We start from the raw sequence: 25,944 nt of genomic DNA, 5'->3' as shown, positions 1-25,944 counted from the left end.
ATGTGCTGTGAAAATGACATTGGAACCGCTTCTCTAAACGTTATAATTGTAATTTGACAGTTTAAATGTGTTTGGCATGCGATGCTAAGTGTTGTTTAAGTGGATTTACTTTATAGAACGTCAAATGGTAACCTGTAAGCGATTCGGTTTTTATAATAAATGAAGAAAGTAGAAGTCAATTAAACTATTCATATTGTTTTTTGTTTAATTTAATTAAATTTAAAATAAATAGTAAATAGGATCGACAAATCTGGAAGAGGATGAATATATTTTTCCTATATATATTATTTTTATATCTATTGTCATAGTATTGTATAAATAGTTTCTATATATGGTAAATATATAAATTATTCATGGTTTCGATGTTAATGTATTTGTTTCTTTATAATATGGACCAAATTATTGTTACATGTATTTAAATTGTATAGTACCCTGATGATGATTATAGATTATAGCCGAAATATTGGTAAAAGTAAAATCATTATTTAACTATTAACTATTAACCAATAAGTCCGTATAAAAACAAAAAAAAATAACAAAATATTTTTTAAAAAAATTTACCTAAGCTTAAGCAATAAATTATTAATTATGTAGAATAAAAACATTTAAATCTGTTAAACTTATGTTTGGATTATTAGATGTGGGTAACATCTTATCTAGGCTAGTTAAATAATAAATTAATAATAAAATAAATATTATAAAAATAGTATAGATTACTTAAGAGCCTGTCGAATTTTTATACGTATTATACTTCCAAAGTTTGTTTTGATTTTCGTTTATAGGTTTTTCTTGAAGTACGTTTGTTTAAGATTCAACTTCATATTGAAGAAGCTAATAAAAATTGTTTAATATTTGATATCTAATTGTACATCTATAGAGTTTCCACATAACTAAAACTTGTTTATCAAGACTTTACTCCCATTTATCTTTTTATTACCATCTAACATTTAATATAAAACTAATATGCATCTAGTATTAGCAACCCTGCAATTGAGCCCTTTGTGACAATGTTCGTATGGTGAATAATTGATTGAAAGCTGGGTTTTTAAGAACACCTCTGACAGTGACAATTATATATGTTCTTCTCTATATGTTCTCTATATGCTCTATATGTTCTTCGCCTATACGTCACATTATTGATAAAGTACTTGTCCATTGCATTTGTAAGGTGCTATTAAAGTGAGTGTTTATTACAGTTGAAAAATATGACGATAGTGCCACTGAAGAGGTTATAAAGGTATATGGCATATAGTAATTGCTGTATGCTTGTAAATGAAGTATATATGCGAATATTTATTAAGGATGTTATGTATAAGCATGCAAAAATTTCTATATAAAATCGATTTTTAACGCAACGAACAAGGTCTTTCAGTAAGTCCTATTAAAATACACTTGACCTCTTCAAGAAGCAACGTTGGCATTATCTCTTTAAGTGAAATATTTGGAGATGGACTTGAATAGTAAGCTTATATGGAAGATTCATGTCTTTCACATGCGCTGGCATTGTTCTCACAATATCAAGAAGCTAATGGTAAGACATGGGACTGAACCCAAAAATGTTTTATGATGGTATAATTGTTTTATAAAGCTATTTATATGTAAACAGGTTTCTTTTTCAGTCAGATTGTAGGGCATATGCTTAGGTAAGACACGTTAAGAGACAGTGAAAGACGCAGTGGTCGGTTTAGGGGAGTATTATGGGATAGCTGTAGATGTCATGGTGTTAATTTATGAAGTAATACGCATATTGCATGTTACTATTGTGATAAACATTTCAAAAAGAAATGAACAAATGATTTGTACCACAATTCATAGCAGTGTAGCTTTTTATAATTATACAATGGCTTAAATTCAAGAAATTTTATTAATTTTCATAAATTAAAACCATTAAACATACATTAAACATTTTTAACAATTAATAATTTTTTATTTGAAGACTTTCTAATAATTACTTCAATTATAGCGGAAAGCATTGATAATGAGTTGATGTTTACTTTAAGCGTTCAATTTGATTAGCGTGAGCCATACATTTAATTGGTATATCAATTCATTATTTTACTTAGTGAAAGAGTAATTACCAAGTATTGCTATATTTCAAAGAAAATTAAGCTAACGCTGAAGACATTTTATTTTCAAATTCTATTTAATACATTTACTAAGTATTTCATTATCTTATCAAAATGAACAATGAATTATATTTCGCACTAGGCGGCATGAAGAAAGCTGCAAAAATTTAAAGGTATAATCTTTCCATGACTGAAATCGAATATATTCTGCAGAAATTAATGATCTGACTCACAGATATTCGCTTTCATTGATAGAGGTCTTTCCTGGAAATTAAATCAAATAAATTTCATAAGTGGAATTTACACAATACTTCCACCAAACAGATTTGGTTTCGATTTGTTGAACCCATATTTTACTATACAATCGTTTAGTGCTTATTTTGAATTTCACACATTTTTGTTAAGATGACAGAGAATAATTTTAATAACAGAGTGAGAGAAAGAGCGTGAATGAGTGCAGAAGAGTACACATATTACATTGCAAAAAAAAAAAAACAAAAAATATTTGTTTGAGCACAAATGAGTGCGGAGCGTATTAGTTCCAGAAATTGTTTATAGCTATTTTTCGCACATCGCCGGCAGAGAAGTTTATAGTGTGGTTATCAGTGCCTCTACAGTTTGATAATAATTATTTTAAAGCAATACATGCAGTAAGCAGTACTCACAGAATTTTTAATATTTAGTATTGTTCCGATTGATTGGCGTGAGCTAACGTAGCCGTTGGTGTATCTGGTATACGTGACTATAGCAACACGTTGTTTGTTTTTGTTTTAATTGTTTAACATAGAAAACGCATTTTTAACAAACAAAGTAATAAAATTTTTATTAATAAAAAAAATATATCTAAGAGTTGTGCAATAGATATATTTAAATACAACAAAAGTGCTTAAAAGTCTTGATCTTTAAGTTCATAAAAAATGGCTGAAAGTGAACAAAAGTTTTTGCCTGGCTTAGCAATTATAGTTAATCAAAGCAAAGATCGAGCAGGGAGTAGTCCGGATGTCTATAAATTGATTAAAACCTTCGAACCTTTTAATATCGATGTACTAAATTGGTCGGATTGGAGCGAAAAACAAATAAGACAAGAAATGAAAAAGTGTAAGTAGCCAATAATTTTTATAGTTATACTGAATAGGTCAGGTAATTTTTATTTTATAAATTATTTCTGATAACAAAATAAATATTTATTTACGTGGAATTTAATCTTACGTTACGTCTTCTTTAAATAGAAGACTTCTTTAAATAATATCCCGGTTTAATTTAAAAATGAATCTATTTCTCTCAGTAATCATTTTCTTCCTAATTTTCCTGAATTCTTGACACTTAGTCAATAAAGGTTCTATATAGAATTACAACATAAATAATTAATATATAAAGAGTTACGCAAAGGTACAAGTCCCCACAAAATGTCGCTGCTTGTTCTCCCTCTATACGTTTAAAGCTTAACTCGCTAAATATGAAGTGATAAAAACTATCATTTGATAAAGCTTCTTAGTACCAAATAATTCAAATAAGCTTAAAAATAAATAAAGAAATAGGTGTATGCAGGTAGGCGTAGTAGGTTGCTAGCACCCCTAATGCGTTCTAATATTATTATATTTTTGAAAAAAAGTTACTTATAATTATGCTGTAATTTATTTCCTTTAAATTATAATTTATATATATGTTTGTCGATGGATCGATAAAGTTATGTTTTCTCACAGAATAATTTATCAGCGCCCATCCCTATATATATCACTTATGGATTACCGTTCTTTTCATCCGTAATTTCATTGCTGGTTATGATGGTTATGATGAGAAAATGATATTAAAGTCCTGCCTCTAATATTACTTATGAATTATGGTTCTTCCCATTTCTAATTTCATTTCTGCTTCTGATGAGAAAGTAATTTGACCGATTATGATTAAGAAAAATCTTGGTCCATAAATATGCTAACCAAATTTATTAAAAATATTTGCATGATAAAAGAATGCTTAGCTGAATTGTTTAGATAAGCTTAATTTTTTTCAAAAAATTATCAAAATAAATTTTGTGTATTGAATACCATATTCACGCAATAAACATTTAGAGCTTTCTGCTTAGCTGATAACATATATGGGTCTAAAATAGTGACAAGTTGTTCATTTATGTGACTTATTTTTACTATTACTACGATTACTATTAGTACTGATGATGTGCTCTCTTTATTTCGGAGAGTATATATATGTTTTCAATCTATTTTCTGTATATTAAGTGTATAACTTAAAACATAAGATGTTATATGCTAATGCTATATCACTATATCACTTGCTACTATTATTACTACTAGTGCAGATATTTTTTTCTCCCAATGGACAAGATATCTTGTAAACTGCTAATATAGACAATTTAAAGAATTCCTCTCAAATTCTCGCAAAAAACCTGTGATTTTCTTAAGGTTTTTTTTTTGGATATTAATACTGATAATATTAGAAATAATGGAAATGAACTATTTAATTTAATTTATTAACAAATACTTATTCTAAGAATAATTATTCTATTAGAATTTAATTATTTAAAACTTTATATAATGAATGTTTTAAGTTTTTGTTTAATATGTTATCTTAAAAATATCTAAATATTTATATTTACAAACTGCAAAGACTAATCAATGTTCCTCATTCATCAATAAAAAAACAAAAAATTTAATAAAATGAAAATAATTTGTAGGGTAATTTTATATTGATATATCTGAATGTACTAAATACTGAATCTCAACATCTCATTTCACAACAGGTCAGTTTATGAGGAGGGGATATCAATAAAGGGGAGAGTAAAAAAAGTCAAAAACAAGTTAAAAATATCAAATTTCAACTGTTAATATATCGAGAAGTGTACTATAATGGAAAAATAGTTCATTATATTGAAATTCATACTAAAATTTGTGATCAAATCTGTGCCCCCACGAAATCAGAATCGAAATCGCATTCCATTTCATGCTACATGTGATATGATTACAATAGGTTTTTTACTGCATGGGCTGTAAAATGCAGGATAATAAAAATATCGACAGCAAGTTCTGCAAGAATTATAGATAATCATGACCTATTTATGCTATACCTAATAGGTATTAGGTATACCTATAGGTATTACCTATGTGTAAAGATTGTAATAAGATTTCAACTGCATGAGTTGTGAAATGCAAGCAAATAACATCGCTAGTAAATTCCACTAAAGATATAGATTATTTTGTATTAATAAATTAATAATTAAACTTAATTAATAAAAATTATTTAAGTTTAATAATAGTATTACTTATTATAGAAAACACACTATAATATAATAAATAATTATTAATTCTATTTTTACCTTGCAGTACAATTAAATTGGAAGGAAAAATATAATCAGTTTGAGTATGTTTGTATAGTTCATCTATCGCATGGCTTCGAAGATGAAACAGTCGCTTACGACAAAGAAGAGGATGAAAAAGACAATGAAGACGTACCAAAATTAATTTCCATACAAAAACTGCTACTCAATCCTCTTTTTAAAATCAAGGAATTAAATGGAAAATTAAAATGGATAATAGTACAAGCTTGCAGAGGTAGCGGCGAATATGATGATGCAAAAACGGAAGGGGACATCGATCAAAAATATTTCACAAAATACTTTCTTAAATGTTTTGCAACATCAGAAGGTATAAATAAAAATGTTCGATAAATTTAAAAGAAATTCTTTATAAAATTACATTATTTCTGATTATATCTTCAGGTGCTGAATCTTATCGAGTTTCATTAATTGGAGCAATATTCATTGATAAGTTCTGCGAACAGTTTACTGCCAACGCTGGTACAAAAGGTATTTTAGATATCATGGCTGATACTAAAGTTGCCGTACAGAATTATTTTAAGAGAATGGAATATTCATCAAAATTATCTGTTGATAATACTGATAGCACTGATTTCGTTATTCAACAAGTACCCGCCATAAATAAAAATTTTGCGGGCGATTTTTATCTTGATCGAGGTTTCGATGAATCATCATAATCATCATGCAATTATACATATGTAGGAAATGTAAGATATTTTTTAATTTTTTTGCCTTAAAAGGGTACAATTGTTTGTGATCAATTATTTAAGAAAAATAAACATTAAAATTCAAAAATAATTCACTATCAAATACAGAACAAAATAATAAAAATTATTTTTTAAATGACTGTGACTATTCATTAAACTTTTAACTAAATAAACTTTTTTCTGGAATTTTTATAGTGACACGTTAAAATGAATTTTAATGTCTCTCTAAAAAAAGCTTATAATTAGGGGTTTTAATTAGCAAAACAAAATATTTTCTAATTACAATTTAATAAGTTTTATTAGGTTTGAAGTGAAATATCTGAGTCAGTGCGAAATAGTGTTATTAAAACGTTAAGAGTATCTACAAATATATAAGTAATTATAAATAGTTGAACAAAATAAAAAAAAAACAAATAAAATTTATTAAAACATTTGTCAACTTTTTTATTTATCTTTTTTTATTTTCACAAGAGCTTACAGATTATAGCACAAATTCTATTTAAAAAGATACAACTAAGTGGAAAGCGAAAATAACACTTCTGAACAATTAACACGATAATAATCTTTGTGAAAAAAAATTCATCAACATAGTATTTTATTACTGATTAGTATAATGTACATACTGCAAAGTATCTTCGAATGACTAGACATCAAAAATGTAACGAAACGCACATTAAATTACAAAAAAAAAGAATTAGAGATTAAGTTACGAAGCCATGTAATTTCTTATAGGTAGAAACAGATTTGTCAGTTCACCAGTTCACTGTAAATTGACATTTGTTTTGTTTATATATTGTTTATATTGGTGCGGAAAGGAATTTTCATACTAATGGAAACATCCCAAAAGGTCTCCTTGAAAACTAAAATCCGTCAATTTATAGCCATTTAATTGCCAGTCGTGTGCCGACAATTAATTGAAAACTACCTTACAGTAGTACTGTCTTGTCAGTTGTCCCGTAAATAACATTTGAATGATGTACCATATATTACATGTAAATGGTAAAGTTCAAAAATTATACAAAAATTATATAAACTTGATCAAATCTTGAAAACCGTATAATTTAAAATTTTGTTAAGAGGTAAACTATATCGGTTCTATTAACAAAAGTTGATATGCTGCCAACCCCGCCCCAACAAACTTCAAGTCCACCTTAGAACCCACAGGAAGATATGCTGACTTACACTCCGTCATCAATTAAAAGATAAATGAATGATATGAATTCCTGCATAGTTAAAACCTAGTGTCCCCCGCTAAAAAAAGTAAAAGTGCGCAATAGCACTAACTCAAGAAGCTACAACAACAACAACTATTTTTAAAATTATCCAGTGTTTTATGTACAGCACGATTTGCTAAGAAAGCGAACTAAAGAAAGAGATATTGTTGCAGTTTTTACAATAATGGTATCACCATTTCATGTGCTTGGAATGAAACTGTCAGTCGGAACGTTACAATCTATGGAGAGGAGTAATGGTTCACAATTAATAACGGTTTAGTATTCCAATTAAATAACATGACTGTGCAACAGTTGAGATACTTTCTATACAGAGCCCAACGCAATCATCCGGTTATTGTTTTCGATAGCCATATAATAATATCATATTATGGTTCTGTGAATTGGTATTCACTAACATGTGATCTCACCTCTTTGGATTACTTTGTATGGAGATATATAAAGTTTTGGGCTTACTAGTTATTGGTATGCAAGGCCACGACTGTTAGAAAATATGAATTTTGGTGTGGGTTGCATTCGATCCCACAGAGGCACAACTATACCTAAAATTAAATCCAAAGAGCATAAACATTATCCATTCAATACATACAGTTTTATTAACATTCATATGATTATTGTGTATTTTATTTTACTATAAAAATAAAACATGTGAAAGACAGATATATGGCGTGATGAAAAAGGTTTAGAAATTGTAAAGAATCATACAAACGCAGGAATATTATTTAAACATTTTCTAGTAACTAAGTTATAAGATATAAAAATTTTTCAAAATGAAAAAGTTGTTTATCTAAATAATTTTTTTAAAACTTGTAATTAACTCCTCCGCATACCGAATTAAAGGAATATACGGTAATAAATTTTATACTTAAATAGCTAATATTAAAATATATACATTCAATAGTAGTTAAAGTCGCGCTTATATATTATCAAGTACAAAAAAGTTGCTAAAATAGCACTATATAATATATGCCAGCACTATTTTCGGCATCGCATTTGCAATATTTGCAATTTGCAAATTATAATAGTGCGATCTTAGCAACTTTTCTGTACTGAGTGGAACTATGAGCATGATTCTGGTTACTATTGGCGTTTTCTGGGATAATTTTTTTAATCGAGATGTTCTTTGAATGCAATTCAATTTTTGATTGATAATTCTCTGGCAAAATGTATAACACTTGAGATTAATTTATAAGACATATTTTGCCAGAGTAGCAAGATTACCCTGAAATTAACAGCTGTTTTATAGGACTTGAAAAATAAAGTGTGATTTGATTCGATATATGTATATATGTATGTATATATATAAAATATCTACTAATACTACTACAAAAATGTTTAAGTACTCTAAAAATTTCAACGAAATGTTAGTCAAACGAAATGAGCGTAGACTGTCATTAGCGATATTCAAGTTTACTTAGTCGATATTTAATATATCTAGGCCTTACAATACATTTTTTTCTTACTTCCATAAATAAGTTAATATTAAAAAAACTAGAACTAGAGAACTAGAGGACTTACAAATTTCCTAATTTTTTATGAAATTAGATTCGCTATTTCGATTATATTTGAATTGAATTAATTTAAATTACTTCCATAAGTACGTTATCATACTTTATTAATGTAAGTTATTAATATAACATATTAAGAATTTATTTAGTACCTTAATCCGTGGTTTTGGAAGAAAAACCACGCTTATGCAATTTATCTCAGAATTTTAACTTATTATATTTTTTTAATATATGGTTTTTTAAATTTTTAAAGCTTTAGGAAATTTGAAGAATTAAAGTATACATTCTGAATACAACATACAATACAATATAAAATATTTTTTTATGATGTGCATTGACAATTATATGTCACCTCACCTCACCTCACATTAAATGTGATTACATAATATGCATTTAAATATAAAAGCACAGTTCAACGGTTACTTAAATGAATATCTTTTCAAAGATAATATAAGTAACGTAGTATGATTTGGATCATTATTCTATTTTCGGTCGACGGAATAGATGTCTATTTAGCTGTCACTAAATATGGAATCACTAGAAAATTATAAAGTTCTTAAATCCGTTCTTGTGGCCAGTTTTTTTATTTTGTGGGTTCATTGGATGTGGACGCGAAGAAACATATATAAATACGGTTTAAGTTTCCCGGTATTATATGGTTTTCCAATAATTGGTTCTTTTTACAAAATAAGGAGTGTGAACAGTGAGTTTAAATATGATTAGAAAAATAAATTGGTTAAATAAATGTTATATAAATATAAATTATATTTCTTAAGACATAGCTAGAGGAATTAGTAATATTTTAAGGGATTGTAAAAATTACACTGTTTATTTGTGGGTGGGATGGTTTCCAATCATACTGACTGCAGATGCGGAGATTATTACAAATATCTTGCGGTCTCCAGAAATTCTTAACAAAGCTGAAAGTATTTATCATCCTATTCGTAGTACCTTTAAGGGTGGTCTTATTGCAAGTAGAGGTACTACTATAATAAAGTAATTAAATGTGTAAACGTTAAAAAATGCTTATGTCTAAAGCTGATGAATGGTCGAAGAATCGCAAACTGATAAATCCTGCCTTTGCAAATAAAGTGCTTATGAGTTTCTTTCCAATATTTAATAAAGCTAAGAATAATATAATTGAAAAGTGTGGCGAACTCGTAGACAATAAGGAACATAATTTAATGAATGCTATACAAACAATGACTTTAACATTAACTGCAGGTATAGAACTGTTGATCTATTGAAATTAAGAAAAAACGATGATTAAATAAACCATTTGACTTCAGAAACAACTATGGGCAAGTACATGCACAAAGGTAACCGGATTTCGAATGATGTGGCCAAACATTATTGTGTGTAAGTCATTTAAGTAATTATATAGTGTGCTTATATAGAAGAAAATTTGTCTCACACGTATAGCATAATGGAATATGCAACGTTTAATATAATACTTTCGCTTATGAAACTCGGTTTCATAATGGAGTTGTTTTCGAAATTTAGAATCGCTAAAAAATATACATACCAGTTTGTCGAAGATGTAAGTATTTATTATAATTCCTTCACTGAAAAGATAAAAATTGCTTAAAATGTTACAGTTGATTCACAAAAAACTTTCTAAAACTGCTAATGCAGAAAAAAGTATTACAAATACAAAAGATGACATGTCCAGTAATGAGGATTTCTTGCTTACAAACGAAGAAAATGAATTCACTAATAAGGAAGATGATTTTGCAGACCTTTCTATAAAAAAGGAGCCAAAAATATTTATTGATCAAGCAATAAAACTATACAAACAACAACTATTCACATGGAATGATATAATAAGTGAATCAAATACAATTGTTGGAGCAGTGAGTACACGTAAATTATTTATACTTAATATATTTACAATTCTTCATTGATTGTAGGCATTTGAGACTACAGCTAATGCCATTTATTCTGCTCTTGTTATGTTGGCCATGCACCCGGAAATCCAACAGCGACTTTTTGAGGAAGTTTTAGACGTATTTCCTGAGAAAAACTTTAATGCTGAGCTTGATCAGTTAGATCAGTTACAATATTTGGATTGTGTAATAAATGAAACGTTTCGCTTTGCTCCACCTGTTCCTCTAATCGGACGACATGTTACAAAAGATACACAAGTTGGCAAAAATGTATTTCCCAAAAATACACAAATTCTAATCTCAATACTACATCTTCATCGACGAACAGATATTTGGGGTCCAAATGCAAATAAGTTTGATCCAGAACATTTTTCAGCTGAAAACTTCGGAGAAACTCAAAAATGTGCTTTTATTCCATTCTCTAGAGGTAGTAGAAACTGCATAGGTAAGCTTCGACAAAACTATGTAAAATGTACATGTAGATTAGTTCATTATGTGTTGGTTTCAGGATTACGATATGCCATGTTCTCATTGAAAATCATATTAAGTGGACTTATTCGGAACTTTAAATTTGAAACTGATTTTAAATTCGAGAACCTCAGATTTACGAGTCAAGTAGCATTAAAATATTTAGAGGAACCCAGATTGAAAATTTGCATGAGGTGATAAGTTATACGCATATGAGCTCAGTAAAATCCATAAAGTCTATTTGTGATTAATAAATTTAAATTAAATTGAATAAAATAAAATTATAAATAAAATTAAATTTTATTTAATACATGGCCACCGAAATCCATTTTTCATATGTCGATTTTAGAATTACGTTCTACTTAATTTTCGAAACAGACGCAGAAAAATTTCAACTGTTTCAAATCTTAGTATGTACCAGATTTTAAAATCTCAAATGTTAAAGCGGATAATTAGTAAGCTGGGCAATGTCTCGTTATTATGTTAAATGGAGACACAAATACCTATGCATCGTAATAATTCTTACCTTATTGTTTGATTGTTGTATGTAATCCTTGAAGCGTTTTTGATTGTAGGTCCCTAAAAGCATTTTAGAATGTGATAATTTTGGTAACCTTTCCCATTACAGTTTTCTTTCTTTTAACTCTGCGCCGTTCAAAGAATGGATAGAGTTCCTTTGCCTAAACCACAGAAAGGTTCACATTTTTATATTATATTATGTCACTTTTCACATCACATTCAGATTGGAAGTATATACGATAATAATGCTCTAGATTATAAAATGACAAGGAACTTAGTTGGGATTGTTCTGTCGAAACTATTGTATACCGTATTTATAAGATCTCGAGACCTACTGGTGTGTCACTGGTTTATCCTGATAAAAACTTAAGCATATGGGCGCCCCATTTTTAAATTTATTCACCGATGTTGATTAAATATTGGATTTAGTTTGAATAAACTTCAACAAGAAATTGAAACTTGACAATACTAACATACCTACGCCTACGAATTTAAGATTTTGTGTTAAAATACGATACACTGAACAAATCTAAATGTAATTTTATTAAAAAAGTTGTTCGCTTCGACTTCCATTATGATTATGCTGAGTTATTATTAATATATAAAGAAGGTATATTAAAACTTTTTTGTGCTCATTATATATTTGCGTAGTTTCCAATAAAATTTATATGTGCGTAATTTAAATCAGCATTTTAACAAATTATTTTATTTTCCTTTACAATCAACTCGCATTTTATATAATACTTATGTATAAAATTACTATCTTAGATTTAATTTTTTTATTAATTAATTATAAGCAATTACAAATAAATATATAGTACCTATAACACCATCCGTCACATTAAATTTCACCCCTTTTTTCTTAATCGATAAAACCGATTACAGCAGTATTTCTCGAATATAATATAAGTAACATAGTATGATTTGGATTATTATTCTATTTACACTCGAGGGAATAGATGTCTGTTTAGCTATCACTAAATATGGAATCACTGGAAAACTATAAAGTTGTTAAATATGTGTTTCTGGCCGGTTTTATTATATTGTGGGTTCATTGGATATGGACGCGAAGAAACATATATAAATACGGTTTAAGTTTCCCGATATTATATGGTTTCCCAATAATTGGTTCTTTTTACAAAATAAGGAATGTGAATAGTAAGTTTAAATATTAATAGAAAACTAAATTGATTTAATGAAGGATATATCTGCCTTTTGAAGATTCATCATTAGGGCTTAATTATATTTTTAAATATTGTAAAAGTTATACTGTTTATTTGTGGATGGGATGGTTTCCAACCATACTGACTGCAGATGCGGGGATTATTACAAATGTTTTGCGCTCTCCAGAGCTTCTTACCAAAGCAGAAAGTATTTATCATCCTATTCGCAGCACCTTTAAGGGCGGTCTTGTTGCAAGTAGAGGTACTACTATAATAAAGTATTTTGAAATCTAAAAGTTAAAAGATATTTTTTTCTATAGTTGATGAATGGTCGAAGAATCGCAAGCTAATAAATCCTGCCTTTGCAAATAAAGTGCTTATGAGTTTCTTTCCAATATTTAATAAAGCTAAGAATAATATAATTGAAAAGTGTAGCGAACTGGTAGACAATAAGGAACATAGTTTACTGAATGCTATACAAACAGTGACTTTAACATCAACTGCAGGTATAAAACTGTTGAACTATTGACATTAGAAAACGATGATTAAATAAACGATTTGACTTCAGAAACAACTATGGGCAAGTACATGCACAAAGGTAACCGGATTTCGAATGATGTGGCCAAACATTATTGTGTGTAAGTTATTTAAGTAATTATAAAGTGTGCTTATATAGAAGAAAATTTGTCTCACACGTATAGCATAATGGAATATACAACGCTTAATATAATACTTTCGCTTATGAAACTCGGTTTCATAATGGAGTTGTTTTCGAAATTTAAAAACGCTAAAAAATTTTCATACCAGTTCGTCGAAGATGTTAGTATTTATTATAATTTCTTCACAGAAAACATAAAAATTGCTTAAAATGTTACAGTTGATTCACAAAAAACTTTCTAAAACTGCTACTGCAGAAAAGAGTATAACAAATACTAAAGATGACATGTCCAGTAACAAGGATTTCTTGCTTAGAAGGGAAGAAAATGAATTCACTAATAAGGAAGATGATTTTGCAGACCTTTCTATAAAAAAGGAGCCTAAAATATTTATTGATCAAGCAATAAAACTATACAAACAACAACTATTCACATGGAATGATATAATAAGTGAATCAAATACAATTGTTGGAGCAGTGAGTACACGTAAATTATTTATACTTAATATATTTACAATTCTTCATTGATTGTAGGCATTTGAGACTACAGCTAGTACCATTTATTCTGCTCTTGTTATGTTGGCCATGCACCCGGAAATCCAACAGCGACTTTTTGAAGAAGTTTTAGACGTGTTTCCTGAGAAAAATTTTAATGCTGAGCTTGATCAGTTAGATCAGTTACAATATTTGGATTGTGTAATAAATGAAACACTTCGCCTCACTCCACCTGTTCCAATAATCGGACGTCATGTTACAAAAGATACACAAGTTGGTAAAGATGTATTTCCCAAAAACACCCAAATTATAATCTCAATACTACATCTTCATCGACGAACCGATATTTGGGGTCCAAATGCAAATAAGTTTGATCCGGAACATTTTTCAGCTGAAAACTTCGGAGAAGCTCAAAAATGTGCATTTATTCCATTCTCAAGAGGTAAAAGGAATTGCATAGGTAAGCCTCTACATAACTAATTTAAATGTACATGTAGATTAGTTTATTATGTGTTGGTTACAGGATCGCGATATGCAATGTTCTCAATGAAAATCATATTAAGTGGACTTATTCGGAACTTTAAATTTGAAACAGACTTTAAATTCGAGAACCTCAGATTTACGACTCAAATAGCATTAAAATATGTACAGGAACCCGAATTGAAAATTCGCATGAGATCATAAGTTTTATATTTTACCATAATTTTGTTGTGTGTATATTGTTTGTATATGAGCTGAGTAAACTTTTTGAAGTCTATTTTTAATTAATAAAATTTAAAATAAAATAAATAAAATAAAATTGTAAATAAAATTAAATTTTATTCAATATATGGTCTACTTTACATGGTTCTACTTTATTATCGAATAAACATGATTTCAAATTATATTACGAACCAGTAGTTTACGTAACTAGAAAAAATAGAGAAAAGTAATGGAATATTAAATTTATAGGATGTGGTGCTTTTAAAAATATTTAATGACCGGTCGAATGTTTTTTTTTTTTGTTTGTTTTTTTTGGCGGAGAGGAGGTTTAAAAATGCCTTACGCATCGTCACTATGTCGTCACAATAGTGACTATGTTGTTCTTCGTTCGTCTCGCTTAGGTTTATTTGTTTCTCTATTTTTAAAAATTTGTCATTTTCTAGATCATATTTTTTCCGTTTGAGTATGATCGTAACAAATCGGTCTATGGCTGTCCAGTTTTCTTCAGACAGCATCGCTTTCGTTTATTTCACCGACTTATGTCTCAAGTGAAGTTCTTGCGGTGTTCCATCTGTTGCATTTGAAGATGGTGTACTTAGCGTTGTTTTCGTCTGCATCTCCGTATATGCATTTTGAATCATTTGTTTTGACAATGCGGAAAAGGTATTTTTGAAAATATCCATGATCAGAAAGAAATTGAGTTAAGTAATAGGTTACTTCGCCAGTATTCCTGTCTGACTATTTCACCACATCTGGGTTCAATCTTGCTGTCCATCTTCCTTTCGTTTCTGCATTCCATCTTTGTTGCCACAGTTGTTGAATTTGTAGTTTTACTCCTAGATCATTTAATATTGTGTTTTGGTGCTGCTTATTTTGCCACCGTATTTTCCTTTCTTTGACTCAAATACCGTACGGTATGCCAGATATTTATTCTCACCTTCACTTGACTGAATTGTCAGCAAAAGCTACTAAATGTGAGTCATCTGGCATTTCCATTTTTAGAAATCCGTTGTAATTTAGATTCCAAAGATCAGGTCCAAGTATGGTCCAAGTATGGCTCCTGATGTTATTTGAATTTTCTTTTTACCATCATGTGTCTCGTAGATAAGTTCTCTGTCCTTTAAGTAGCTTTGAAACATTTTCATTAGGTATGCTGGTACACGAAACTAACGTTTGAATACATCAATTATATCACCAGTTGCCAGTTGACACTATTGAAAGCATTTCGGACAGCGAGAATCGCTAACAGAACTATACGTCTGGAGTGATGGTTGGTAGTCTGCATCGATTTTACGGTATTAATAACGTCTTGAATGGCGTCTAATATAGATCGGTTTGCTCTGAACCCGTGATGACGTGACGACAGCCCACCAACTTTCTCTATGGCAGTTCCGAGTCTACACTTTATTAAGCGTTTCAACAACTTCCCTCCAGTGTTCAACATGCAAAGTGGCCGGTATGCATCTAGTAACTCCGGATTTTCCTTTCCCTTGCTTATAACACCAATGTCAGGTGTTGCTTTTTTCATACTGTTGGAAAATTACCTCTTTCAAGCATTTTAAGAAGAATATTAGGCTTCTCATTTGCAATAATCTTGTATAACTTATCACTCAATAAATCTTATGACTAACTAAGAAAAACAAATTTTTTCTGCCAAAAGTCAATTTTACTCAACAAAATAATCTTGTCTTGGTGAAACAAAATTTTTTTCTTTGCCATATGCGGTCGTTATTTCACAAAATCTGCTTTCAAATGATCCAGTTATGCCGCGTAGAAGTTACTTTTGATGGTTTTTCCCTTTTTGGGATAGTCAATAAAGATTATACCATGTGCATCCCAAAATACTGAAGCCATAACTTTCTCAGCTGACTGTTGTGCCTTTGGACGCTTCGGTAGTGGTTCACCGGCTGAAGTCCACTCAGATGATGACCGTTTTGATTCCGGAGTGAAGTGATGGATCCATGTTTCATCCATTGTCACATATCGATGCGAAAAAATGTGATTTATTACGTGTAAAGATGGTCAAACACAGCTCTGAATCATCAACATGTTGTTTTTGATCGACTGTGAGTAAACGCGGCAACCCCTTTGAAAAGAGCTTTCTCATGATCAAATGGTCATGCATAATTGTAAACATACTGTCTGAGATATTTCAGTTTACGATTAGATATAACCAATTTCTGAACTTTAATGATGTTTTCTGGAGTAACTACCTCAATTGAACGATTAGAACGTCACTATTATTGGTGTCCGTACGAACAAATGGTTCTTTTCGATGGACCAGAGTCCGGATAACACTTTTGGAGCCATTACTGAGCTTGCATAGTATTTTTTTCATCAAGAAGCAATGATCTGTTAAATTAACACACGAAATTGTTTTGAATCCATTATTTTGAAAATAACAAAAGTAGCTTCACCTAAATGGCTGTCACTAATGGCTGTCATTTTTTCTGACTAATCGAAATATCATGTAAAATTTACATATAGTCTTTTAAAAGTTGGTACTTCATAAACGTCATATGGATTTGACAATTGCAGTGTTAATGTGTTATATAGGTATATTAATGTGTGTTATATCAGTCGGGATACCATCAGGTCCTAGAGGTTTGTTATTTTTTAAGGTCATTGCTGCTCTTTTGAGTTCAACCTCTGTGCATACAGGGAAGGAAATATGTGAAATATGTGCTATTTCTTCATCTGGTTCTCTTATTTCATGAGAAGTGAATAAACTGTGAACTATCTGCAACGTGCTGTTGTCAAGGCGGAACTATACCCAAAATTAAATTCAAATAGCATAAGCATTATTTATTCAATATATTTAGTTTTATGAACATTAATATAATTATTGTGTATTTTATTTCACTATAAAAATAAAACATGTAAAAGAAAGATATATGCTACATATGAGAAATGAAAAAGATTTGGAAATTGTAAAGAATCATAGAAATGTTGGAATGTTATTTAAACTCTTTCTGGTAATTAAGTTTTATAGTATAAAAATTTTTCAAACTGAAAACGTTTTGTATATACACCACTTTTTTAAAACTTTTAACTCGATAAGTGGCTAATTCTCTTGCCTACCAATGTTTTAATAAGGAATATAAGGTAAGAGTATAAGAGTTTATATTAAAATATCTGCAATCAAGTATAAAAAGTTACTAATTTAGCATTTTTCTACTATATAACAGCACTATCTTCACCTAATATTTATTTCTAATACGGGGTGTCACTTCCGAGAAATTTGGAACTTACTCGTAACTTGAAATTTATATATCAAGTTATATATTTTATAAAATTTCGATTCAAAAAGTATAGGTGATTGTAATAATTTTTACGTCTGGTAATATATATAAACTCACTTAGAACAATGGGATAAATTTCATTGGAGTGAATGTTAGGTGGTTTATTAAGAAAGAATTTAAATAAAATAATTAAAATAATTAATTACATGAAATCAGTTTTTACTTCACAATCAGATAAGACTCTAGTAAAACGTGTTTACCAGAGCTTAAGAGCTCTAGTATGTCACTGTCCTGGGTTATCTAAATATTAACTTAAGCCTTATGTTGCACAAAAGCTGACGTACAAATCGAGTTTGACCAAATAAAAAAGATGTTCCTGACTAAATTGAAATTTTCAGCAAATAGTAGGCATGAATAAATATTGCCCAAACAGATTGAATTCTCTGTAAAGAACCAATTATTGAAAAACCGATAACTGCTGGAAACCCTACTTTCACATGTTTCTTCACGTTCAATAAAGCAATGAAAAAATTAAACCGGCTTTAGGGATTCAAAAATTTCATAATTTTTTAGAAACTGCAGAAGATTGTGTCATGCGATTATTACAAATATATCAATCAATATGTTTTCGATATATTTAACATTTACTTAATAGTTTAATTCATAGTTACCAAAAGAAACCATGCTCTCACAATTTATAATACATTGTAACGAATTTGTCTTTTTCAATTCGTTCCTGATTCTCCCGTTCGTGGCACTGGATTGCCAACAGTTCCACAAATGCCAAAAATAATCACTTCAGTTTATTTGTTAACAACTCCGCCTACTTTATTGGGCATCGACGCTGTTATCTCGTACAAAATAACTGAAACTATACCTCGAACTGCCCACTAACTGACCAAACTTCTATTTTTGAAAGAATATCTCTAACATTAGTTTTCCTTATTCCTGTCAGTTTCTCAAACCAAATTCGTCGCAATATCATCATTTTAACTAATATTATTTTTTTGAAATACATAGTCTTGATATTTTTAAAGCTTTACGAAATTTGAAGAAATAAAGTATAAATTCAGAATACAATATACAACACAATATAAAATATTTTTTTATGATGTGCATTGACAATTATATGTCACCTCACCTCACATTAAATATAATTACAAAAAATCCGATTAAATATAAGAGCACAGGTCAACGCTTAGTTAAATGAGTATCTTTTCAAATTTAATATAAGTAACCTAGTATGATGTAGATAGTTATTCTAGTTTCAGTCGCAGAATTAGCTAAATGGAATTACCAAAACATTGTGAAGTTGTTGAATTTATTTTTGTGGCCGGTTTTATTATTTTGTGGATTCATTGGATATGGACGCGAAGAAACATATACAAATACGGCTTAAGTTTCCCGGTATTATACGGTTTTCCAATAATTGGTTCTTTATACAAAATAAGGGGTGTGAACAGTGAGTATAATTATTAATAAAAAATTATATTAATTTAATGAATGATATATAAAAGTTAATTTCATTTTTTAAGACATATCAAGAGATCTTAGTAATATTTTTAAAGATAGTAAAAGTTATACTGTTTGTTTGTGGTTTGGATGGTTTCCAACCATACTGACTGCAGATCCAGAGATTATTACAAATGTTTTGCGCTCTCCAGAGCTTCTTAACAAAGCAGAAAGTATTTATCATCCTATTCGCAGTATCTTTAAGGGAGGTCTTGTTGCAAGTAGAGGTACTACTATAATAAAGTATTTTGAAATCTAAAAGTTAAAAGATATTTTTTTCTATAGTTGATGAATGGTCGAAGAATCGCAAGCTAATAAATCCTGCCTTTGCAAATAAAGTGCTTATGAGTTTTTTTCCAATATTTAATAAAGCTAAGAATAATATAATTGAAAAGTGTAGCGAACTGGTAGACAACAAGGAACATAATTTACTGAATGCTATACAAACAATGACTTTAACAATAACTGCAGGTATAAAACTGTTGAACTATTGACATTAGAAAACGATGATTAAATAAACCATTTGACTTCAGAAACAACTATGGGCAAGTACATGCACAAAGGTAACCAGATTTCGAATGATATAGCCAATAACATGTGTGTGTAAGTTATTTAACTAGACGTATATTGTATTTTTATGGAAATAAATTAATAATAAATAAATAAATAATAAATAAATAAATAATTAATCTCATATGTACAGCATAATGGAATATACTGTAATTAGTATATTACTTTCGTTTATGAACCTCGGTTTCATAATGGAGTTGTTTTCGAAATTTAGAAATGCTAAAAAATATTCATACCAGTTCGTCGAAGATGTTAGTATTTATTATAATTCCTACACAGAAAAGATAAAAATTGCTTAAAATGTTACAGTTGATTCACAAAAAACTTTCTAAAACTACTTATGCAGAAAAAAGTATTACAAATACTAAAGATGACATGTCCAGTAATGAGAATTTCTTGCTTACAAACGAAGAAAATGAATTCACTAATAATGAAGATGATCTTGCAGACCTTTCTATAAAAAAGGAGCCAAACATTTTTATTGATCAAGCAATAAAACTATACAAACAACAACTATTCACATGGAATGATATAATAAGTGAATCAAATACAATTGTTGGTGCAGTGAGTACACGTGAAGTATTTATATTTAATATATTTACAATTCTTCATTGATTGTAGGCATTTGAGACTACAGCTAATGCCATTTATTCTGCTCTTGTTATGTTGGCCATGCACCCGGAAATCCAACAGCGACTTTTTGAGGAAGTTTTAGACGTATTTCCTGAGAAAAACTTTAATGCTGGGCTTGATCAGTTAGATCAGTTACAATATTTGGATTGTGTAATAAATGAAACACTTCGTTTTGCTCCGCCTGTTCCAGTTATAGGCCGTCATGTTACAAAAGATACACAAGTTGGCAAAAATGTATTTCCCAAAAATACACAAATTCTAATCTCAATACTACATCTTCATCGACGAACAGATATTTGGGGTTCAAATGCAAATAAGTTTGATCCAGAACATTTTTCAGCTGAAAACTTCGGAGAAGCTCAGAAATGTGCATTTATTCCATTCTCAAGAGGTAAAAGGAATTGCATAGGTAAGCCCCTACATAACTAATTTAAATGTACATGTAGATTAGTTCATTATGTGTTGGTTACAGGATTACGATATGCCATGTTCTCAATGAAAATCATATTAAGTGGACTTATTCGGAACTTCATATTTGAAACTGATTTTAAATTCGCGAATCTCAGATTTACGAATCACGTAGCATTAAAATATTTAGAGGAACCCGAATTGAAAATCTGTTTGAGGTCATAAGTATTATACGCATGTGAGCTGAGTAAAAGCCATAAAGTCTATTTGTGATTAATAAAATTTGAATTAAATTGAATAAAGTAAAATTATGAAGAAAATAAAATTCTAAATAAAATTAAATTTTATGTAATACGTGGGCACCGAAATCCATTTTTCATATATCGATTTTAGAATAGTGTTCTACTTAATTTTCGAAATGGACGCAGAAAAATTTCAACTGTTTCAAATCTTAGTATGTACCAGATGTTAAAATCTTAAACGTTAAAGTAGATAATAATTAGAGTTTCCATAGTTTAATTTGTTTTTCAATATTAAGAGTTTCCAGGAAATGGTCTTTCCACAGTTAATTTGTTCATCATTCGATGTGATCAGCTCCTCGCTCTCGTTCTCAATTGGTGATGTCTTGAATGTGTTTGATCCGCTTATTTCTCTTATTATTTTGTGCATCTCTTTTAGATCGTTTTTACTGGCAGCTGTTTGTGTAGAGTCTCCGAGTTGGCTGTAGTTGTTTCGTTTGTCGGTTTTCCTTTTCCTAGCCTTTTTCACGAATTATTTATTAAATCCATTTTTTAACGACGGTAATGGATTGCTTCAATATTGTATATACTTTAGAAATTAAAAATTATTAATTTTCAATTAATAATTAGTTATCGTGGTGCCATGATCAAAACTTTTCTTAATGTCGGAAAACGTTTAAAAAAAGAGTGCAAATTTAATAGAGAGCAACGAATTCAGTGTAGGCGAGTAAAATTGCTTGACTATTTGCATTGCTTAACTAATAGCTAATATATTCATTTAGCACGATATAAATAATAAAATTAATGTCGTTTACATTTAAGGTTACAATAGAGCGTGCTTATTCGTCACTCAAATTGATCTTAACTGATCAACGGAATCGTCTTAATCATGAAACTTTGGAAAACATTCTCATGGTTAAACTAAATCCACTATTTTTGGACCAACAGACTGATGATATGCCGTTGTTTGAATTTGGTGAATGTGTTTTAACCAAAGACTTGTAAAACAATAGATCCATTAACAAATAAAATTTTAAATTAATAATAATTTTTAATTTCTAAAGTATATATATCCATAAATAAAGACATAAATTATTTATTTACATAAGTTCCAGTATAATTGATTTAATGATTGAATTGAAAACGCAAATCATAGAATTAATTAATAACTACTTATTGGGATTTAACAATATTAATATTTTTTATAAATTTTTAATTGCATTATACTATTATTTAGTAATTTTTTAATTTATTTAGTTTTTAATAATGTTTTTAAAGTACTATAAAATTGTACTTTTCCTATTATTTTTCATTAAAAAACTAATAGTACATTTTACTCATTAATATAATTCATACTTTACATGTTATATAAAAACAAAAATTTAAATTATAATTGTAATAATTATAGAGATTTTTTTTTTAATTTGTTATGATAACGAACAGAACTGTTGTTAGTAACTGCACATAACAAAACAGATATACATATTTTGCTATGTGCCGATTGTACGCAATCAAATGAGGTATATCTACATACTCGTACATTCCGCAGTTACTTGCAGTCATTATATTAACTATTGCTTCGACTATTGATTCTACTATTGCTACGACTACTGCTTGGACTATTGCTTCAACTGCCAGCACAGTTGCTCTGATTGTTGTAGTTAATAGTCGAATATCTTAAATCGACTATTGCTGTCGGCTTCAATTATGATATTGAGCAGAGTCTAAGCTACTTCTTTTTGCTTCTTCAGTAATTTTATATTTGATATGATATAAAATCAAGCACTATACATAATTAATCGACGACACTCATCTTAATGAACAGCCTTTGAGCTACAACTGATATGAAATATAATAAAGGCTAGTATTAAATCCAACATTTGAAACATTACTTCTGTATAAAACAGAAAGTCACTTGGAACAAATATATTTCATATGATTATCGTGTTCTGGTTAAAAAAATTAACTCACAATTCTTTATTTAGAAAATAGTATGGCAAAGACTTAAAACTGATTGTACTCTTTCAATACTAACAACATATTACACCGGTGAAAATCCAGAGAATTAGTACTACTAATTGTAATAAAAAAAATGTCTTGATGAACCTTTTTAAGGATTTGCTGGACGATAGACAGCCTTTCCCAATAGAGTTGTCTTTTTTTTTCATGCTGTTCATAAGAATGGATAGAGTTCCTTTACCTGGATTACAAGAAAGTTCACTATTAAATCACAGTTTAGCACTAATAAAATTATTCTGTTATTGTTTTAAAATGGTAGTATAATAATAAATAAAATGCTTTCCTTCCTCTCAATCAACGCTAACCACATTTTTATGATATATTAAATCACTCTTTTCGCTACATTCAGATTGGAAGTATATACGGTAATAATGCTCTAGATTATAGAATGACATGGAACTTAGTTGGGATTGTTCTGTCGAAACTATTGTATACCGTATTTATAAGATCTCGAGACCTACTGGTGTGTCACTGGTTTATCCTGATAAAAACTTAAGCTTATGGGCGCACCATTTTTAAATTTTTTCACCTATGTTGATTAAATATTGGATTTAGTTTGAATAAATTTCAACAAGAAATTAAAACTTGACAATACTAACATACCTACGCCTACGAATTTAAGATTTTGTGTTAAAATACGATACACTGAACAAATCTAAATGTAATTTTATTAAAAAAGTTATTCCTTTCGACTTCCATTATGATTATGCTGAGGTCTTAATAATGTACATTAGGAACGTATATTAAACTTTTTTGTGCTTATTTTTTGTTTAGTAGTTTGCAATAAAATTTAATCTATATGTGCGTAATATAACTCAGTATATTAACTAATTATTTTATTTTCCTTCACAATCACCTCGTATTTTATAATGATTATGTATAAAATTACTATCATAGATTAATTTTTTAATTAATTAATTATAATAATAACAAATAATTATATAGTACTTATGATGCCGTTAAATGTCATCCCTTGTTTTTTAAACGAAAAAACTCATTAAATCAGTATTTTTCGAATATAATATAAGTAACAGAGTATGATGTGGATTATTATTCTATTTTCACTCGAGGGAATAGATGCCTGTTTAGCTATCACTAAATATGGAATCACTGGACAATTATAAAGTTCTTAATTCCGTTTTTCTGGCCGGTTTTATCATATTGTGGATTCATTGGATATGGACGCGAAGAAACATATATAAATACGGTTTAAGTTTCCCGGTATTATATGGTTTTCCTGTAATTGGTTCCTTATACGGAATGCGGAGCTTGAACAGTGAGTAAAAAATATTAATAGAAAACTAAATTGATTTAATGAATGAATCTTCTCTTTTTTGAAGATTTAACATCAAGACTTAATTATATTTTTAAATATTGTAAACGTTATACTGTTTGCTTGTGGTTTGGATGGTTTCCAATCATACTGACTGCAGATGCGGATATTATTACAAATGTTTTGGGGTCTCCAGAGCTTCTTAACAAAGCAGAAAGTATTTATCATTCTATTCGATGTTCCTTTAAAGGCGGTCTTGTTGCTAGTAGAGGTACTACTATTGTAAAGTATTTTAAAATGTTAAAAGTTATTTTTTTCCAAAGTTGATAAATGGTCGAAGAATCGCAAACTGATAAATCCTGCCTTTGCAAATAAAGTGCTTATGAGTTTCTTTCCAATATTTAATAAAGCTAAGAATAATATAATTGAAAAGTGTAGCGAACTCGTAGACAATAAGGAACATAATTTACTGAATGCTATACAAACAATGACTTTAACATTAACTGCAGGTATAAAACTGTTGAACTATTGACATTAGAAAACGATGATTAAATAAACCATTTGACTTCAGAAACAACTATGGGCAAGTACATGCACAAAGGTAACCAGATTTCGAATGATGTGGCCCAACATTATTGTGTGTAAGTCATTTAAGTAATTAAATAGTATATATATATAGAAATAAATTCATTTCATATGTGCAGCATACTGGAATATACAATAATTCATATGATACTTTCGTTTATGAAACTCGGTTTTATAATGGAGTTGTTTTCGAAATTTAGAAACGCTAAAAAATATACATACCAGTTCGTCGAAGATGTTAGTATTTATTCTAATTCCTACACAGAAAAGATAAAAATTGCTTAAAATGTTACAGTTGATTCACAAAAAACTTTCTAAAACTGCTACTGCAGAAAAGAGTATTACAAATACTAAAGATGACATGTCCAGTAATGAGGATTTCTTGCTTACAAACGAAGAAAATGAATTCACTAATAATGAAGATGATCTTGCAGACCTTTCTATAAAAAAGGAGCCAAAAATATTTATTGATCAAGCAATAAAACTATACAAACAGCAATTATTCACATGGAATGATATAATAAGTGAATCAAATATAATTGTTGCAGCAGTGAGTACACATAAAGTATTTATATTTAATATATTTACAATTCTTCATTGATTACAGGCATTTGAGACTACAGCTAGTGCCATTTATTCTGTTCTTGTTATGTTGGCCATGCACCCGGAAATCCAACAGCGACTTTTTGAAGAAGTCTTAGACGTATTTCCTGAGAAAAACTTTAATGCTGAGC

At 29.1% G+C, this 25,944-nt stretch overlaps 5 protein-coding genes across 5 annotated transcripts in view; all 5 read left to right on the top strand.

Moving 5' to 3' along the window:
• Positions 1 to 2,732: 2,732 nt before the first annotated feature.
• LOC119672820 lies at positions 2,733 to 6,186 on the top strand. Its single transcript, XM_038083967.1, has 3 exons — positions 2,733 to 3,164; positions 5,402 to 5,722; positions 5,797 to 6,186. Exons 1-3 carry the CDS (start codon positions 2,984 to 2,986, stop codon positions 6,069 to 6,071), a joined length of 777 nt encoding a protein of 258 aa, XP_037939895.1. The 5' UTR covers positions 2,733 to 2,983; the 3' UTR covers positions 6,072 to 6,186.
• A 3,158-nt stretch (positions 6,187 to 9,344) lies between these two features.
• On the top strand, positions 9,345 to 11,435 carry LOC119670956 (probable cytochrome P450 313a4). Its single transcript, XM_038081414.1, has 8 exons — positions 9,345 to 9,544; positions 9,618 to 9,821; positions 9,880 to 10,065; positions 10,131 to 10,200; positions 10,264 to 10,381; positions 10,440 to 10,694; positions 10,752 to 11,172; positions 11,236 to 11,435. The coding sequence occupies exons 1-8, from the start codon at positions 9,370 to 9,372 to the stop codon at positions 11,391 to 11,393; spliced, it is 1,587 nt and encodes a 528-aa protein (XP_037937342.1). The 5' UTR covers positions 9,345 to 9,369; the 3' UTR covers positions 11,394 to 11,435.
• Positions 11,436 to 12,941: 1,506 nt separating this feature from the next.
• LOC119670957 (probable cytochrome P450 313a4) lies at positions 12,942 to 14,763 on the top strand. Its single transcript, XM_038081416.1, has 7 exons — positions 12,942 to 13,139; positions 13,198 to 13,383; positions 13,446 to 13,515; positions 13,579 to 13,696; positions 13,755 to 14,009; positions 14,067 to 14,487; positions 14,551 to 14,763. The coding sequence occupies exons 1-7, from the start codon at positions 12,998 to 13,000 to the stop codon at positions 14,709 to 14,711; spliced, it is 1,353 nt and encodes a 450-aa protein (XP_037937344.1). The 5' UTR covers positions 12,942 to 12,997; the 3' UTR covers positions 14,712 to 14,763.
• A 4,486-nt stretch (positions 14,764 to 19,249) lies between these two features.
• LOC119670955 (probable cytochrome P450 313a4) lies at positions 19,250 to 21,375 on the top strand. The gene is made up of 8 exons (XM_038081413.1): positions 19,250 to 19,433; positions 19,507 to 19,710; positions 19,769 to 19,954; positions 20,017 to 20,086; positions 20,187 to 20,304; positions 20,363 to 20,617; positions 20,675 to 21,095; positions 21,159 to 21,375. Exons 1-8 carry the CDS (start codon positions 19,259 to 19,261, stop codon positions 21,317 to 21,319), a joined length of 1,590 nt encoding a protein of 529 aa, XP_037937341.1. The 5' UTR covers positions 19,250 to 19,258; the 3' UTR covers positions 21,320 to 21,375.
• A 3,237-nt stretch (positions 21,376 to 24,612) lies between these two features.
• The window catches only part of LOC119666958 (probable cytochrome P450 313a4), a 13,406-nt gene continuing 12,074 nt past the window's right edge, over positions 24,613 to 25,944 (top strand). Inside the window, exons 1-7 of the mRNA XM_038076237.1 lie at positions 24,613 to 24,628; positions 24,693 to 24,896; positions 24,949 to 25,134; positions 25,197 to 25,266; positions 25,330 to 25,447; positions 25,506 to 25,760; positions 25,818 to 25,942. Of these exons, the coding sequence (XP_037932165.1) occupies positions 24,613 to 24,628; positions 24,693 to 24,896; positions 24,949 to 25,134; positions 25,197 to 25,266; positions 25,330 to 25,447; positions 25,506 to 25,760; positions 25,818 to 25,942 (974 nt within the window). The remainder of the gene's footprint in view (positions 24,629 to 24,692; positions 24,897 to 24,948; positions 25,135 to 25,196; positions 25,267 to 25,329; positions 25,448 to 25,505; positions 25,761 to 25,817; positions 25,943 to 25,944) is intronic.

The sequence above is a fragment of the Teleopsis dalmanni genome, chromosome 1, assembly GCF_002237135.1.
Source record: "Teleopsis dalmanni isolate 2A chromosome 1, ASM223713v2, whole genome shotgun sequence".
NCBI lineage: Eukaryota > Metazoa > Arthropoda > Insecta > Diptera > Diopsidae > Teleopsis > Teleopsis dalmanni.
This window is presented reverse-complemented; position numbering and strand designations above follow the sequence as displayed.